General features: G+C 36.3%; 1 protein-coding gene across 1 annotated transcript in view; it reads right to left on the bottom strand.

The window, feature by feature from the left end:
• Positions 1-19,397, bottom strand: part of RYR2 (ryanodine receptor 2 (cardiac)) — a 471,929-nt gene that overhangs the window by 125,682 nt on the left and 326,850 nt on the right. Inside the window, exons 40-51 of the mRNA XM_009893652.1 lie at positions 17,265-17,408; positions 14,230-14,503; positions 11,192-11,306; positions 10,471-10,603; positions 8,668-8,771; positions 7,378-7,513; positions 6,492-6,678; positions 5,916-6,021; positions 4,512-4,632; positions 3,060-3,229; positions 1,813-2,033; positions 420-510 (exon numbers count right to left, since the gene is read on the bottom strand). Coding sequence (XP_009891954.1) covers positions 420-510; positions 1,813-2,033; positions 3,060-3,229; positions 4,512-4,632; positions 5,916-6,021; positions 6,492-6,678; positions 7,378-7,513; positions 8,668-8,771; positions 10,471-10,603; positions 11,192-11,306; positions 14,230-14,503; positions 17,265-17,408 — 1,802 coding nt within the window. The remainder of the gene's footprint in view (positions 1-419; positions 511-1,812; positions 2,034-3,059; positions 3,230-4,511; positions 4,633-5,915; positions 6,022-6,491; positions 6,679-7,377; positions 7,514-8,667; positions 8,772-10,470; positions 10,604-11,191; positions 11,307-14,229; positions 14,504-17,264; positions 17,409-19,397) is intronic.

Below are 19,397 nucleotides of genomic sequence, written 5' to 3'. Positions count from 1 at the left end.
TAGACTTCCAAGCACAAAACACAGAAAAAGAGTCTGTTTTCCAAGAGCAGCAAAAATGAATGCAGAGGGGAGAAGGAAGGGTACGCAGAGAGTATCAATTGCTACCTTCCTTTGTGCACTGGATTGTGCCCGTGGCCCCCAAGGGTTTTTCTAACCTGTTACCATATGGGCTTAAATAAAAAAAGGAGATAATTAAAGGAGAAGCAAACATTAGACACGGACTTTGCAATTCCATATGGACGGATGTAAATTAGACTGAATTCCTGCCGAAGGTGCAATTTATCTTTAAGAACTATGATCTTAGATTATTGCAACGTGGAGATAAGGTAACAAAGAACACAGAGAATATTCTCCATGCAAGTATTTTCTTTTGTATTTTGGTACAAGGAATGCTGTTGAAAATTAAAATATACTTCTACCTTGAGAGGCATCTTTGCATGTTCATTTAACAGAGGAACATCAAATACTAATCTTCTCAGCAAATGTTGCATCATGGAAGGCCGCAACTGCCTAAAAGCAGACAAACCATTTCAAAAGGGTGTACCAGCATAGTTTCATGTAAATAATAAATGCATTAGGAACCTGTCAGTTCTATGCCATTAAAGTTCTTCAAATTCATAAAGTAATAGGATTTTGCTTGTGGCACTAAGAAAATGTGTCCAAAAGAAAGCAAACAAGTGTATAACAAAGAAAACCTTCTGAAGAAGATGCAAATCAAATGCTTAAAGAAGCAGAGAAAAAATCTGATCTATAAACAGAGAAAATCAGGAAAAATATACTGAATTTTGATATTGTGTATTATGATCACCAAGCCCATGAGAAAAGATTATAATGTTAATGTCTTGTAACACATCTCAATGGCTCTTAAAAACATCCTAGAAACTAATAAAGACATAAGAGCACTAACTCTTTAGAGTTAATGTCTAAACGAGACATGCAGCAGCGGTCACCAACTGGAAGAACTGAAGAAATAGGTGTAGCGTGTATGTTAGAATGGCACGGACATTAAACTTTCCCAGATAAACAGCAAACACTGTTCCATTTTATTGGTTCTTATCAAGGTAATAAATATCTAACATGGTCAATGTGATGTATTTTATAAAGAAATACTTTTTTTACAGTACTATAATATAAATGTCTGTCATTTCTGAACACTTTTCCTCATTATGCGAAAAAAAATAATGGTGAAATGCTAAAAAAAAAAAAGTTGATGCAAAAGCCTAAATGTTGCTAACTTTAATTAGAAATTGAATTCGTAAGCCCCTAGTCAACTTCTGATAACTGAACCTGTAGACTTATAATAAAGTTGGATAATAATCAACTGGTTCCAAGACTGCAGATACCCAGAAAGAATTTGTCCTGTACGTATCAATAATGAGGTATAACAATACTAGTCATTGAACAGGATTTCAAGTATAACAAAACGTAAACAAACATCTCCATAGAACTGTATAACCTACTGAGCATCAACCATACTGCCAATATGTACAGCTAAAAGTATTTAAATGACACTTCAGTGTATGCACAATTTCACATTTCCAGAGCTTTGTCTTTTTGCAGTATATCCTCTTAGTTAATCACCAAAGTTTTAATTTTAAAACCTTGTTAACAGCAAAATAACTGAGGACTACATATGATGGATTAATAAAGTTGCAAATTGAATACAGTGTATTTAAAAATATCACAATCATCTGCCAGAAAAAAATAATCTTAATTATGCTACTGGTGACATAGTTCTGCCTTCCTGTATTATAAACATTATAGGTTACTTTATCAGTTAGCATTCCCGTATAGCCAGGAGTATTTTCTTACCCACAGATAGAGAGCAAACACTCTTCAATAGAATCTCGCTGAGCTTTGGTAAGAGAGCATCCCTTTGAGAGTCTGTACACAGTATGTAACAAGGAATCAATGAGGGAAGCGTGGTGCTCTGTGCCAGCAAAAAGAGGAGCACATCTGGTCAACAGAGGCAAGACTGCTGTGCAAAGGTATCGATTCAGAGCCAAAGCCATATCCGTAGCACTTAAAGCAGCCTGTGAATTAAATGGGACAGAAATTAGATTTGTCTCATCAATGTTGTTACAAATGAAAAGAACTTGTTGTTTATTTTTCTTTTGTAGTAGTTACACAGAGGGAAATTTCAAAACACACAAATCAGGATTTGATACCTACTGGAAGCAGGATGCCTAACTTCTTTTCCTGCTTCTAAAGTCTCACAGATGGCTTTTTTTTTGGTTTGTTGTTTTGTTTGTTTTTTTTTTAATGAACAAAAACATAAACACTAAAGGTAGCCAATCAAAACCAAAACAATTTTCAAGACTGTATTAAAGAATATCATAGTTGCCTAACAGAACACTCCAAAATCAATCCAGTCAAGTCTGCATTTACAAAACTCAGTATGTTTCTATGTTATGATCAAGCCCAAGTTCCAAGTAAGGAAAAATCCTCACCTGCTCTTCCTTAAATAACAACATAATTATTTTCAGAAAAATGTTGACATAAAAGGTCAAATAGGGAAATCAAAGCCCATGTCTTAGCCCTCATACAAGCTCTCTAAATCTGATCTTTCTGGACCAAGACAGCAAAGGAAAATTAGATGGAAATAAGACTCTCAGAGAAAAATTAAGCAATTTTGAGGAGGAACTAAAACAAAAATTTAGTGATTTCCTAAATTACAATGTAGGTGTCCCTAACGAATGCATGGAGATGAACACTTTGTAACTCTGGAAAGAGGCTCTCAGTTACATGCTTCATTGACAACTTCTCTGACTTTGATTCCATATCACAAGCTCAGAAAGTCTCCTGGGGAAAGGCACTGCATCTCTTATGGTATGTGTATCAATAGGGGCTCTTTATAAAACGAGCATCATTCTGGAGAATGCTTCTTCACCATTCTTCAAGAATTCTCAAAGCTCAGCAGCAACAGGCAGCTCATCCAGCATTTGAGAAATGCAGAAGACAACATGAAGAAATAAAAAATGGGTTTTTTGAGGGACAAAAAATCCTGCAGTGTTCAGCAAGATAAAGGAACCGAACTAACAACAGACTTAAACTGTTACCGTATCTAAAGAAGCAGCAGCACGAAGATCTGGCAGAAAGCCAACTTCAAGAAGATGTAGAAGAAAATCCTGGTCCTCAATTCCATAGACCCTGTCAAGGAACAAAACCATGGCTGCCTTGTGATCTGGGCAAAACCCCGCAGACATGTCAGGTTCCACCACAGTACCATCTAAAAGGAAGAAATAAGACTTCAATGACAAGGATCATCCTCCACCAACAGACTAGGCAGTCATGCTACTACTTGTCAGCAGTTCTGAGTCTCTGTTAATACCTAAGCACCTTCCCCGTGTTTTTGTTACGCAAAGGCAACATATTTGTAGTTAACTGAAAAAGAAACCATAAGGCACGTTCTACCCAGATAGACCTCAAAGTCCATACAAGCATTTCTGTTCATGCTTTGTATATTAAGGATTCCTATCAGTTGATATCCTAACATAATAAGTATCCAAAACATACTAATTCATCTACAGAACTACCTAGTTCTTAGAAGCAGCAGACAGAAAATAAAAAGTACTACAATTCTACATCAAATACCCCAGTGATGCAGCACTCGTAAGCATATCTATAATGTATGACAATGAATTAAGATTGTGCTAAAAAGTCCTCTGTATCTGAAAGCTTCTGAAATATCTGACAGGAATTCATTGAAATATTTTCAAATTCTGATAATTTTCAAAACCAAATAAACAATTTTATATCTCCAAACTGTACTGTATGCAACTGAGGTATCACCTACAGATCTGTCGCTATTTGGAATATAAGTAAATAATGGTGTAATAGAGTGATCAACCTCTGTCTCTTCTACTGTCACCTACTGTGCATTCTTGTGCTGTAAGTCCCTAGACAATCCATGTTGCAATTATAAAGTTCTCTCTACAGATACCCAGAAAAGCAGATGTAATTCCTTTCCCTGTTATACTGATATATACTGTTATACTGAGCTCACATAGCTCCCACTATTGCAATCAATTCTATATTGGCAGAAAATACAAAGAAATGCATTTGCATATGTATGCCACACCTAAAACTTCACCATAGTTGCTGAAGAACAACTCTGGTGTCTTAGTAAGATCTGCTAGAAACAATTGATAGGGTTAGAACAGCAAAAGCTAAGGATTATGTTATCAGGAAAAGAGATTCTAATTTTTAAAAATATTTTAGAAAAATAGGATGCATGCACTTCAAAACATTTTCAAGTTGTAATAGATTTTCATGATTCAATTTAAATGAATGGGATTTACATCAGTACACAGAACTATTGCCTATAGCATGCAGAAAAATTTTTGACACATTTGAAATATACCATTTCTGTTCTAATTCACATAGTAAATAGTTTAATTTCTATAACATTTTTAAATACTGACTGAGAGAACTATGAGTATTAATATGTTGTTAAATTACAAAACGTTAAGAATGGTATGGGACAAAAAGAAGTAGAATACTCATTTTACCTTTAGCTATGGTTGGCATGTGGAAAGGAATACTAATCACTCCCACCAAATCTTCCAGTGGAATCAAAGACCGTAGAATTGATCTGATTCTAATGGCTTCCCCTTTACCAGCATGGATTAGCTAAGGAAAAGACAAATAAAAAATTAACAAGGTCTTCTTTTTATCTTCTACGTGTGTTCATGTTCTGGAAACTTCCTGAACTATAGGTACACAAAAATGACTGCTCTCAAAATCGCATTATAATTAAAAATGTAAATTTCACGCAATCTGTATTTATTTGTTGTATTTTGGCTGCAAATGTGCAAAGTCTAGAAATCTAATGTTTGGTTGTTAAGTAACACTAAGCCCATTTTCAGAATGGCATGTTAGGTAAAATACATGAACAAAGCATTAAAATGTAGCATATGGGATGGATGGGGAGCAAAAGCAGATTTTCAGATTAAAAAAGCCAATTTTTCTGTCCTTGCCAAGTAACAACACTTTCAGGTATCCCAGTTGCTTTGGTTTTGTTTTAAAAAAAACTGAGACAGGGAGAAAACAAGCCAATTTTTTTATTCAAAACAGATATTCATACACTGACCTTATTATACGGACAACTCTCTCCTTTCTTAAGTTATCGATCTCTGCACAAATCTGATACTGATCTATAGGAATTAGGGTGCATTTCAGGGTGAAATGAGAAACTGCATAACTAAGTAGAATTTCTGAAGAACAGGAAGGTATTTTGAATTGTAAACTACAAATATGTTCAAATAGTGTCAAGCTGTTAGTCCCTAAGTGGTAAGGGCTTGGTTTTTATGGTGTGAGTGTCTAATTCTTTGCATCTAATGCCTGAAATAGAGACAGCTTCCCTTTGAGAAGGTTTGTCAGTGTGAATAAAGATTATGAGATATTGATGTATATGTCGGGGAACAATGTTTATTCCCATATTTTAAAAGAATGCCCTATAAAATTTCCTCTTTTATATGAGATTTAAACAGTTTGTTTAAATAAGTATATGAAGAGAGTAAAACCATGGTTTAAAAAAACAATAATAACAATAATAATAAAAAATCACTCTACACCATCACAATAAATAGGGAAATTTGAGGAGTTTGATTGTGAAAATGGACAATTAAACAATATTAGTGGCAGCCTGTTGTTGAAGACCAACCACAGTGAACAGTAGTAAGAAAAGCAGTGGAATAATTCCTTTAAAAAGAACTGCTTCTGAATAGTTAACAGAAATTCCTTGCAAATTAGCAGATGAACACATTATGCATATTAAGATACTATGTAGCCATATACCACTGCTTTAATACCTGATAACATGTTACTGTGAAAAAGCCAAACAGCAAACCACTGAAAAATCTGTAAAACAACTATGCCTTTACTTTCCAAAGCATGAAGACATTAAAACTTACATGCATTTCAGGGGCACAACGTCCTAAGAGATCAATCAAAGCAGCATAAAAGGTCATGATTGCATTTCCCATGTGAATAGTGTCATCTTCTTGCTCTTCCATTTCACTGTAATTAGTTAAATGTTAAAACAATTAAAAGATAAAAAAATACAAGAAAGTATTTACATCAGCAATAAATAAAGGAAATGTGTTCATAGGCGTAATGGCTAACACATAGTGGCTTCCTGTTAAGCAGTGGACTTTTAGGAGACTAACACAGAATGGAATTTGTCCATAAAAGATTGTAGTAATTGTTACCATTTATCTGTCTGATTTTGCATTGGAGGATTGATTCTTAACTGACTGACAAAGAACAAACAGTATTCTAAAGAGGATTAAATATTTAGGGAGAGTTCCTTAAATTAACAGTGTAGAGGAAGCACTATTTGGCAGAAGACAAATCTCTACCCTCCATAGAACCCAAAGAAGAATCCAGCTGATAATTCACATGTTAAAACAAACAAATCATTTCATGAGTAAGATTATAAAACAAATAAACAAAAATGATGGCAATGTAAACAACTCCACTGCACCTACAGGGTTTTACTAGATCCATTACTTGGGGAAGGTCCATCTCTTGTTGGATCTTCTGATATTTGTATCGCTTCCTCCATGGCAGCAAGTAACCCATTGCCTCCTTCTCCTCTTAGAGCTGGACCAAAACATTCAGGTCGACGGATAAGCAGTCTGACTACAACATTAGCATTCTCCTCCACACTCTCTCCTACCACATAGAACAAAAAAAATACCAAGATTTAAGATTATACCAAAAAGACTCGATGTAATCAGAAATGTAATCAGAAGGTACACAAAAGTGCAGAATGCATGCATCAGTAAGTGCTTTTAACTACAAACCCGTTTAAATATTATGACAAAGTTACAGAAACACAATAACAGAGGAGTATGTTCGTGTAATAAAAGCTATGACATAACACGTGATTTAATTCAAAATTAAATGGAGTTGAAGTAACTATGCAATAAAGGATGTTTAAAGCATCACGGAAGCTACTGATTTGTAGTAAAGACTCACAGTCAAGTGAGAGAGTTAATGAGGGGCCCAATATAGCTGCTAAACGCTAAAACTGGACTATCTAAATCTTCATCGAAAGACGGAGGTTCGACTCTATGTCTAGCGTGAATTTTATCATAAGAAGATTTAGGACTCTCTGCTCTATCTCCAAAGGAGATGTAGGTATTTCAAAGACTAAAGACAGATCTAAAAAATGGGGCATAGGCTTTTAGGACCCTATATGACTTGTGAAATGGGCATGTAAGTTACTGTGTGTCTTGCATAATTCTACTATTTCCAAAAATTTTCCTTTTAATTTATGGTAATTTATCAAGTTGGGTTGTATTACCATTATAAATCACAAACTTATTTGAACATTAGAGTAAGTTACAAAATTTATAGGCTCTACTCTACCATTGCAAAAAACAGCAAAACGAAGAAAATCTAAATATCGCTCTCCTTCAACTGGATTCCATCCAATGTCTGGGTAGCCTTTAGATATCAACAAAGGACAACTCTGCAGTCCACATCCAGCCAAGTAGCGAACCACCTAAAAGCAAGGTAAGATGAAAAAAACATTAATTGCGGAAAACAAAAGCAGCGTAGTTTCAAAGGGAAGCATCCTCCTACATTGTCTCAGATAGCGTCTGCATTCGCAACAAAACCATACCATATTTTGGGCAAAACAGAAGAGCAGCCTCTTTCTTAGTTCACTTTTCCAGTCTTTTCCTACTTCTGTCACGAACTGCAAGATCTTACTTATCTCAATTACATTTTTCCTTTTTCTAAATCACAGCTTTGCCATCTACAAGTCATTTCTCTTGCAACCCTGAGCATTACAAATTTGTCAGTTTTGTAGTATTCCCCAACTACACACTATCCACATTTGAAAACATCTTCTAAGATAACTCACAGGTCTACTCTTTTATTTTAACCTTTCCCTCTTACTGGCCTTTCTTCTTCCTTTCTTTTTAAACACATAGTGGCAACTCCCTGTAATTCAGATCTATAGTATCAGTAGCAGTTTTCATCTGTCCCTCTCCTTTCTGAATTGTCAGCATAGCTGTTAACCAGTTCAGATAGCTTCTTTTTCATTTTATAAGAACGGTAAGTCTGAAAACGTCCTTTTAAACACACATGGTCCATCTTCCTACACCAAGACAGGATCATCTACACTTATATTACTCCTGACAGATGCCTTCCTATGGAGGTTCCATAGGAACCATAGCATCTCCAGAATTGGAGGTCTTCAAGAAGACATTGGACAGTGGATTTCACTGTCTTACTTTCCATTAGAAAGTTTTTAATGTCTATCTCAAATCTGTCTTTCCATTATTGAAGCCACTTTTCTTATCCACCACTGGCATAGTAACCATTATTCTATTCCTTCTTGCAGGAGCAATTTACATATTCTACACAATTAAAGAAAGATTTTAGCAATGAAGTTTTTTTGGGGTACAGACTCCACTATTGCCATTGAGGCAACCCCTTTTGGTTACACTTGTGCATGTAATAACCATAAACTCAGTTCGACTATCCAGACCACCATCAGAAAGATCAAACTATTAGATCCTGATAGTCTTCCTCTGAAAGATACCTAAAACTCCCATACAATTCTTCTATCCTGAATTTTGATTACTCCAGGAAACAGGAATCTCCTCCTCTCTACAGGGGAAAAAAATGCTTAATAAAGAAGCTACCAACCTTCTCCAGATCAGGCTCCCTTAAAGCTAGTGCAAGTTCATTGTTATCCATCACAGAGGCTGCTGCAACATCTAAAGGAGTTGATCCTCGCATAGAAGGAGAGGCTGTTAAGATAACATTTAGTTTCAACTTAATAAAACCCAACAAATTAATAGGAAATACATTAATATGGTTTTTACTAAAATACAAAATGTTGTTATTAGTTAGAACATGATTATAAGCATATAATTTATAGAACTCAGTTTATAATAAATCATCATGCGCTCACATGAAATTTGACATGGATCTGAAATCAAAATACAAGGTAGATGTTTAAGCTAGAAACAACTTTTCTTACACATTCCTATTCTCATCAGTTACTTTGTTTTAAGGTGTCATTCTTTCTAATTTTCCTAACTGACACAACCTCAGTTTGACGAAAAGGTAGCAGGGATTTATATCTAAACCACTGGCATTTAATCAAATGTACTGAAACAGGAAATATAGAATCATAGAATAGAATCATAGTGTATCTTGAGTTGGAAGGGACCCCTAAGGATCACTGAGTCCAACTCCCTGCTCTTTACAGGACTACCTAACGCTATACCATATGACAAAGAGCATTGTCCAGACGCTCCTTGAACCCTGACAGGCTTGGTGCTGTGATCAATCCCCTAAAATATGGAATGCTTCATGAATTTGTGTGTCATCCTTGCACAGTGGCCATGCTAATCTTCTCTGTATCATTACAATTTTAGTATATGTGCTGCCAAAGAGAGCACAATTGGATGACCATTGGTTGTCTCTTGTCCCTTTCTAACAACCCCAAATTAGCAGACCAGCTCAGATGACAGCAGCCTGTCTGTGGCTCGTTCCATCAGCTTAACCACCATGCAGAAATTGAAACCTCAGAGTTTGAACAACTGCTGCCACAAGACCAGAATTTGTAAAACCAAGAGATCAAGCAATCAAGTTATGTAACTATGGCTAAAAACATTACAGGCTCACGGTGAATGCTCTGAAGACCAAGGCATTCCTAGCTAAAACATCTTTAAGCTTTAAAATAGAAGATTATATGTTATCTATTTCTTCAAATAATGGCAGTCATTATAGCATTAGGAAAAGCTAAGGTTTTCATATTAACACTCCAAATGCATTTGATTTGGGCACTTTCTCTCCAAAAAGATTTTTAGTTTATGCTTCTGTCCTGTACCTATACATTAATAAGGAATTTGTGATGATTTAAAAAAATTACTATGATGATCCTAAATAATTATATATTCTCAATTACAGGTACTAAATTAAATAAGGATAAATATATCTCCTCTATAACACTTCAGCCTAGAAAAGAAAGGCTAACCTTTTAAGAAAATTTCAAGATTCATTTCTGGGCACCTATATATACACACCCAAACAAATAAGCTCTGTATTTCTCCCACTGCCATAGGCACACTGAACAGTCTACAGAAGTAAGGCCTAATGAAATGCTGCCAATATTTATTTGTGATTCTCTTCATCAAAATCAGCATTTTATTCTGTTCCTCAAAATGTGCAACTACACACTGACTCTCTCTTACTGTCCAGGCACATACCAAAAAGCGTATACTAAATTACCTTAACTTAATGCTACTGTCAGGGGTTTGTTTGGAGTTAGCAATAGCGTTAATGAGGATACTTTTGCAGTGGGTAAAGGAGAAACTTGAACACAAACACAGGGATGCAGAAAACCACAGGTGGTTACATATATGTATACACAAAAATCAGCAGAAAGTTAAGAATTTGGTTTTGGTTTATGATCTCAAAAGCCACACATCTATTACTTACCAAGGCCAACACTGCTGTTTTCCAATAAATAGCTAAGATGATCAAACATAGCTTTTTGATTCTGTCTGCTGATGCGGCAAAAATAACACAGAAAACGACAGCAGTTTGCCACCATCTTAGGGAAAGTGATTTCCTAAGAAGCAAATAAAAACAGACTGAAGCTCAAACTCTAAGACAGTCATAAAACTTGCAAAAGATCATATATGTAACAGCCTTTTAACCCACTAATATTTAAGCATTTTATTCATTGCACCTCAGTGAAGTAAACTGTTTAGGTTTCACTCTGGAATCAACAGGGCTTTCTCAGCAAGTAAATAACTCCTCAAGCCCCAAAGATCAAGGTATAAGCTTGAAAAACAAGAGCTGGATTCACCCATAAATTCTAGATTCAAACATGAAAGAATGTGAATGCTCAGATTCACAGAGCAATACTGCATTGATTTTTAATTAATTTCTAAAAAGATCTCCCCTTTAAAACCCAGTAAGTATATAAAGTGCTATTTGCAGTTTTTTCTTTAAAGCAGCTGATATTATAATGCTAATTATATCTTCCTCTACAATGGAAGAATAGATTCTTCTAAAAACTTAATCAACAATTGTACTAATGGAAATTAGTAAGAGGTTACGGTCTCAGTACCTCCGGTTACTGATCAGCACCTTAAAGGATAAAGCTTTGAACAGCTGTATTCTAAACTCTGTCTTCTAACAGTGATTGCTTTACCTTGGATTCTCCTCCACCAAGCACATTTACCATCACTTCCATGACAGTTTCATGCATGCCTAAAGCTCTCATGAGATTTGGATGTTGGTAAAATACTTTATTATTCATGATGTCTCTACAGGAAAACAAAATAAAAAATTGGATTAAAATGTTATGGACCAACAGTTTACCTATTATGTTATTTGCAAAGCTGATTCATTCTGCAATTCGTCACCACCTGAGATGAAAAATTACCTCAGGGACTTTTCAGGTTGAGTCTCAGTCTCTCCTGATTGCCTGTTTTTCTATGCACATTGTGCATAGAAATATTGTGAATAGAATATTGCATAGAATATTCTATGCACATACCTGACCTTTCTTTTCCCATATTATAGTTATTGCTCTAATCACCACTTGACTACACCAGAGTAGGATGCTCTTCTATTCGCTTTAGCCATTCCACTCCAGATCTAAAAATATTTTCTGACAAGAGCATGATCCAAACTGCTATATTAGCTTAAATTTTGAATTCAAATAATAAATATTTTTTACAAAGCATTCTTTTCGGAATATTTTAAACTTTGAGACATTTGACATCTGCCATCAAAACCAAGAAAAAACAACGGTAGGGAAAAGATAATGTATATCCAGCTATCCTCTAAGCATCAGAAACAGAAGCTGCTTAAATATTAACCTTAGTTCATGAGTTAGTGCTCAAAAGAACTCTTCTCTCATACATATTTTAGCAGAACAGATTTACATAATTTAAAATCAGTCCTGAAGAATATAATGTCAGTATTTTATGCAGATGTGTTACGTCCAGGAAAAATTTCTGGTTTAAAAAAGTAATCAAATTTCTAAAAACTCTAATTAGTCTTGAAATCACACACAACTCAAATAAATGTGAAAGCATTCAGGTCATGGGAGAAAAGGACTAGCAAGTCACTACAGAAAATACTGTTGACAATTGTCCAAATTTCACTGTGCATTTTATAGCAGTCTTTTTTTTCTGACCTAAAACGCCTGCAATCAGGCAAGGAAAATTTCAGCCTTATAAAAGATGAGACATGAAGAGGACGGTTCCATCGCTCTAAAAGCCAGAAATCAACAACTACCAGTCATGCAACAGAATGCACGCAGTATGGCTGATGTAGGTGCGGCTATCAGAATTTCTGACTCTCAGTAGCTCCTAGAAAGATTAGCTCATCTTTTTCCCCCAAAGCCTACAAACAGGCTTTGTATCAGAGATGACAGAGGATAGGTCCTGCCTACAAAAGCTATCCATACCATATCTCCTTTCTATACTAATGCCTCATGCTGTGGAAAAAGACCTCGATGATATCAATCTGCCAAGTCATTCTAAACTCTGATTTGTCTACAGCAGCTTTCTTTTACAGAAATAATACAGTACAGAAAGTCAAAACGTGGCCTCAGGGGCTGGCCAGCAATATTACACTACTTTGGAAAGTGCATCCACTTTCAGTATTCTGTTTAACTGTGGACAGCATTATGAAATGTCACACTAAAAAAAAAAAAAGTCTTAACAGCATTTCTGAGGAAACTGAGTGTTTAACCAGGAATGAGTGACATTTCCATTTCTCAGCTGGAATAAAGGAATGCTTTCCACTTGCAGCAAAAAACTTGGCATTTCTAAATAGGTGCTGGAGCCTGGGTTAGGCTAATAAAAGATACAAATCGCACAGCTGGGTAACCTACAAGACAAACAAGACTATGATACCAAGATACTATCCCCCCCCCAAGAAGGGTGATAGGAACAGCCAGAGAGAACACTAGCTTAACAGAAAGTGTTCTTTCTCTCTTACACCAGGCTTTCACATATGACCAAACACTTTCTTAATATTAAATCAGATACACAAAATCCTAGCTTTTCATTTGTTGCAGAAAATGTCAAGGAAAAAAAAAAAAAGTAGAACAAAAAGAAAGCAGAACATGAAATGAAATCTCCTTTGAGATTGTTTTTTTCCCAGGCACAACTGTGCCAGAATCCAGTTATTGCTCACTCATTTTAGACTTCATTAGCTTAAGCGAAATGTAACAACTCAAATTTGAAGTACAAAGGTGAATTTAGAAATACCAGCATTTTTTGTCTTGACTTGTGATGGACTTTCCCCTTTGCCAAAGCTTTAGCATGAGTACATTGAACATTGCAATAACCAGGGAACATTGATGAGACCTGCTGGCAAGCTAAGAAGTAGGCATTGTTCATAATGGTGCCACAAAATTTCATATAGACATTATTTGGATATTTGAGGTTTTCAGTAAACTCAAAAAAAGAAAAAGGGATTTAGCACAACAAAAGTTTCTCTTCTCCTTGCATTCCTGGCATTTCTTAGACAACACTATCTTTAGTTGTCTTGATGATTTCAGATTTCTAATAGATCACAGCTGATGTTTAATCTCACCAGACATATCTCAGATGGTAACATTTCTTTGAAAAAAGTGAAAGAAAAAAACAAACTGTCTGCTAGTAGAGATGATAATGTTTTCTTTAGTGTTTTCTCCAACTGTACTCTTTATTAGGCTATATTTCACTATTATTAATCATATAATTATGAAAAATAAGACTGGGTGTACTACTTAATTGTTCAAATAGTACCAACTACATTCAGTGCAATAAAAAGATGTCATATGTACAAACACAGGTAGACACAACGCCATTAGCTGACTGCTGGCAGGAACTGTATGTGTCAACAGCTACCAGTCACTGTATTCATATATAATGGACAGGATTCTTGACAGGATTCTTCACAGCCATACTGTTTAAAATACGGTAATGATACATTTTGTAATATCATAAAACATTTCATACATGTTTTTAACTTTTCTCACAGAACTCTTACCGATGTCATTTGCTTCTCTCCAAAAATGATACATATAACGCTGCAAAGGCTGTATCTTACAAAAGTGATAGCAGTGATTGCATTTACACCTATATAGACTTTTCACATTCAAACTTCATGTATAACCTTGGTGATAACCATACAGCAAGTAACAACAAATATCTGTAAATAAAGAGATGTTACACTCCAGTTATTTACCCTAATCCACGAATCATAAGTTTCTCTTCCTCCTTCCCCATTCTGACACTAAGCAAGGAACGGATTTGGCCGAGGGATGCCAGAAGATTGATTGTGTCTTCCACAGACACACTATTTATGGTGTAGGTCTTTGGCAGGGCTCGAACCAGGCCACCAATACCATCATATTGGCGATGCAGCAATACAAACATGGCCCTCACTAACTCCGGGTCTTCTATCACTGATTCCTGGGCCCAGCGTACCATAGTGTCTGAAATCAACTGCTGAAGAGTAGCTGTGAACAAAATACATAAATCACAAGATTACCATTAATTGCTCATCTCTCTACTGGTAGTTCCTCAGAACCCATTATGCAACATGAATTAGAATAAATTCAATTCTTAAGAAGCACCTTTTTCTTGGTATTTCTTTAGCAGACTATCAAAGAAAAATAAAATCACAGAAGAGAAGCAGAAACATCTCAAAACCCAAATCCGACATTTAAAGTTAAAATACAGAAAATAAATCTGAAAGCATAAAAAATTATGAAGACATACAAGATGCTCACAAAGTCACCCAATTTCTTTCTACATACTGCTTTCAAGATTTTCCATGAATTCAGGTCTGAGGGTTTTTCTTACATATTATGAAGTAAGACTGGAAAAATATACTGCTAGCACATGTAAATGTTGTATTACTTATTTACATGTCTAAGCTCTGTATCCACTCAAAACTTCATAATGTACAAAACAGAATAATTTAACTTAGTCCTTTGCCAAAACCAAAGGCCCTTCAAAAGAAACAAATGAAGAGACTCAAATAAATAGCAAATCATCATTTGCATATTTTTTAATTCAGTCTCTAATGGACCAAGAAACCCATATCTGGCATTCTCACTGACAATCTTTATTAGTTGGGATGCATAAATATTTTTGTATTTGGGGAAGTCATATATTAAAATAGACAAGCTATATAATTTCAGCTAGGATTTGAGACTACAGTTTAGGAAAACTACTCATGAACTGCCAGTCAAGGCAAAATATTTGATGAAGACAATCAAATAATGTTCTTTTTCCCATCTCAAGGGACTTCCATTCAGGTTTGCAAGACTTTGTCAGATCAATTCAGGATTCTCTTGAGATATCCTGATAGTTATACACTAGAGAATTTCACCTTCAGTGCTTACCTAACTGAACAATTTATTTCCATGTCAAGCAAATAACAGCTAGCAGCAAAGATAAGGGAAATTTGTAATACCTCCTGAAGCTCAATAAAATGCCTAATAAATATCCTCATGATGAAGAATATGGCTAATGCAGAACAAACATCAAAAATATTTTCAAATTATAAATCTATGTGTTGAGACAGTAACATGATTTTGGAGTAAACCAGATGCAATTTCAGGCTAAACTCAAACATAAAAAACATTAAAAAAAAGAATTAAAGAAAAATATCGAAGGGACAAGAGTTTACAGAAAAGAGCATGTTTAATGTAGAGAATTTGTGCTAAGATGTGCTAATACAGGGTAAAGGAAAAAAGAGCAATAGTACTGTATTTTACTGTTACTGTCCACACACTGTACTATAGGTGTTTCCATTGTCACACAGCACAGCATTTTTTAGAATAAAACCACTTTAAAAATAAGTAAAAGGATGAAATGTGTTCCGGCTGATATTTCAGAAGAATTGAAATAAATAATAATAAGAAGGTACACAATAGTAAGGTTCCTTTGTTTTTTTGTGAAGAATCTCATGAGCAGGCTGTCATTTGGCTCCTGTTTTGATAACTGCAATACTGCCTCCCACCTGCCTGTGGGTCTGGATGTTCTCTTGCTTGCAATGAAGAACCCCAGCAGCCTAGCCACCACAATACAGAATTGTGCGGGTGCTTATTTGCTCTGAAGGGTTGTCTGAAATTAGTTTAATACAATACTGTCTTTCTACTAACATGGGAGAGAGAGAACTAGATTTTGTAGAGCTTTAAGCTTACTACAAGAAAAAAAATTAGGAAACTGTAGGATTCATCACCACATTCTGCATAGACCTAGCCTCTAATTTTCACTGCCTGATAACTGAAATAACACTTACAAACTGCAAAGCTAGAAGGCACGCTTCTAGAAGGACAACAATATTTCTACTTATAGAACTCTAAGCTAACACTAATAACTGGCAGCTAAGAAGTCATCTCATTGTAAGTACTCTAGGGAAATTTTCTTGTCCCGTAACTTTAGGCACTTACATTAAGCAGTCAAGTTAAAAGGACAGTGTCCCTAGGAATTCTGTGTAGTCAACAATGGAAAGCAAGTTTTTTACCAAAATCAGAACACCTAAAGTGTGTGCCCAGAAATTCATTCCTGGTAGTAAGGGAATGACATAAAACATTAGGACATTTGAAAGTGCCACCCGCCATAATAAAGGCCAAAAAAAAATCATAAAAATAATATCATCATTGACAATTGAAAAATAAATAAAATGCCATAGTCAGTTGGCACCAAGTGCAGAACTTGGATGCTATTGGCAATCATCCTTATCAGGAGGGAAACGCAGAAAGTGTCAGAAAAATGACAGAACAGTCACAGTCAGCAAATCTTGAATTTTCAGTTGGGGAGGAGGTTTCTCCTAAGTACAGCTTTGCAAATTACAGTCTAATTGTACAGTCTGCTTTAATATGGTAATTTGCATGCAAATACTGATTTGAAACTGCTGCAGCTGATTTTATGAGCAAGTTCTCCTAATCAGGACCTTGCTACAATTATTAGATCTGCTGTAATTCTACAAAAAGCAAGAGACAATGTGGAAAAAATATAACTTGAAAAACGATCAAGGGCAAAAAGCCAGTAGAAGAAATTTTCCACTACATCCTGTTGGGAAACAAATCTGCCTATCATAAAAATTCCATCTGAGCTCGTTTTGAGTCAGAGCTACAAACCTTAAGGTGCACAGATGTTTCACTAAAAATCCACCTTGTTTTGGCTGAAAATATGTGAAGAACTTCCTCCCCTGTTTCTTTTGCCATTTGGAATTAGGATACAATAAACTCATTTAATTTTGCTTACAGGATGTCTTGGCATCATCATCAACTGGCTTCTCAGCTTGCTTCTTCTTCAGATATGTAACTTTTTCCATAAGGTATAGGAGGCGACCCCTAATGGTTAAATCACTATTTCCATCCAAGGTTCCATCTTCATCTAATTCAATTCCTGAAATAAAAAATATACACTAAATAGTAAAAGAATACAATTAAACAAGTTATAGACATGTTTTGTATCTTGTATGTACAAACATAATCAAACTGAACTATGTTGTTCTGCTCTGTTAGAACTACAAAACAACTTGATATGGGATATGCTTAACCAGCAGTTTGGAACAAGTATAGATCACGTATACGTGCAAGGCAGGAAACTGCAGATAAGAATCATGTAATCTTATCAATTTATTGTACAAATTGTGTGTTGTAAATATATTTCTGTAGTCAGCTTCCCCAGTATGCATGTTTCCATGTTAACACTGATGCCTGTGTTTCAGACATATGTAGCTCGGAAGTGTAGATATAGTCCCTACTGACACAGTATGGTTCAACTGATATTAGCAAAGATTAAAAGATTTTTAGGTAAAACATATCATAGAAGTGAAAGAACTAAAATTACAATAAATATAATTTCTAGTGACCAGCCAGAAGAAAGTAGCCACCTTCACAATACAGTGGCTGTTTCATTATATTCCTATAACAAGCTATAAAAATGTGAAAAATGCATGTTAGGCTTTACAAAATCACAAAATAGTTGAGGTTGGAATAAGCCTTCAGAGATCGTCTAGTCCAGCCTCCCTGCTCAAAGCAGGTTCAACTAGAGCAGGTTGCTCAGGACCAGGTCCAGTCAGGTTTTGAGTATCTCCTGAGATGGAAACTCTACAACGTCTCTAGGCAAACTGTTCCTTAGTTCCATTATCCCTACAGTTAAAAAAAAAAAAAAAAAGGTAAAAGTAGAATTTCCTGTACTTCAGTTTGTGCCCATTGTCTTGTGCTGTCACTATGCACCACTGAGAGAAGTCTGGCTCAGCCTTCTTTACTCCCCCTGACCAACAGGTATTTATACACATTGATACAATCACCCCCATGAGCTTTTTCTACGACGGCATTACAGCACTGGTGGACAAGGGGAGAGCAACAGATGTCATCTACCTGGACCTATGCAAAGCATTTGACACCGTTCCATATGACATCCTTGTCTCTAAATCAGAGAGACTTGTATTTGACCAATGGACCACTCAGTGGGTAAGAAACTGGCTGGACAGTCACACTCAAAGAGATGTTGTCAATGGCTCCATGTCCAAGTGGTGACCAGTGACAAGGGGGTTTCTCAGGGGTCGGTATTGGGACCGATGCTGTTCAACATCCTTCCTGGTGAAATGGACGTTGGGATGGAGTGCACCCTCAGCAAGTTTGCCAATGACACCTAGCTGTGTGGAACAGTCACCATGCTGGAGGGGAGGGATGCCATCCAGAAGGACCTGGACAGGCTGGAGAGGTGGGCCTGTGTGAACCTCATGAAGTTCAGCAAGGTCAAATGAGGTCCTGCACGTGGGTTGGGGCAATCCCATAGGCAACTAGAGGCTGGGAGGAGAATGGATTGAGAGCAGCCCTGAGGAGAAGGACTTGGGAGTGTTGGTGGATGAGAAGCTCAGCATGACCTGGCAATGTGTGCTTGCAGCCCAGAAAGTCAACTGTATCCTGGGCTGCATCCAAAGAAGCGTGGCCAGCAGGTCAAGGGAGGTGATTCTGCCCCTCTACTTTGCTCTCCTGAGACCTCACCTGGAGTACTGGATCCAGCTCTGGGGCCCCCAACATAAGAAAGACATGGACCTGTTGGAGCGGGTCCAGAGGAGGGTCACAAAGACGATCAGAGGCTGGAGCACCTCTCCTATGAAGACAGGCTGAGAGAGTTGGAGTTGTTCAGCCTGGAGAAGGAAGGCTCCAGGGAGACCTTATAGCAGCCTTCCAGTATCTGAAGGGCACCTACAAGAAGGCTGCAGAGGGACTTTTTGCAAGGGCATGTAGTGATAGGATGAGGAGTAATGGCTTCAAACTGGAAGAGGGGGAGATTTAGAATAGATATTAGGAAAAAAAAAATCACTATGAGGGTGATGAGACACTGGAACAAATTGTCCAGGGACATTGCAGATGCCCCATC

The sequence above is a fragment of the Charadrius vociferus genome, unplaced genomic scaffold (genome assembly GCF_000708025.1).
Source record: "Charadrius vociferus isolate BGI_N301 unplaced genomic scaffold, ASM70802v2 scaffold309, whole genome shotgun sequence".
NCBI lineage: Eukaryota > Metazoa > Chordata > Aves > Charadriiformes > Charadriidae > Charadrius > Charadrius vociferus.
Note: the sequence above shows the minus strand (reverse complement) of the source record. Positions and strands in the feature narration are given on the sequence as shown.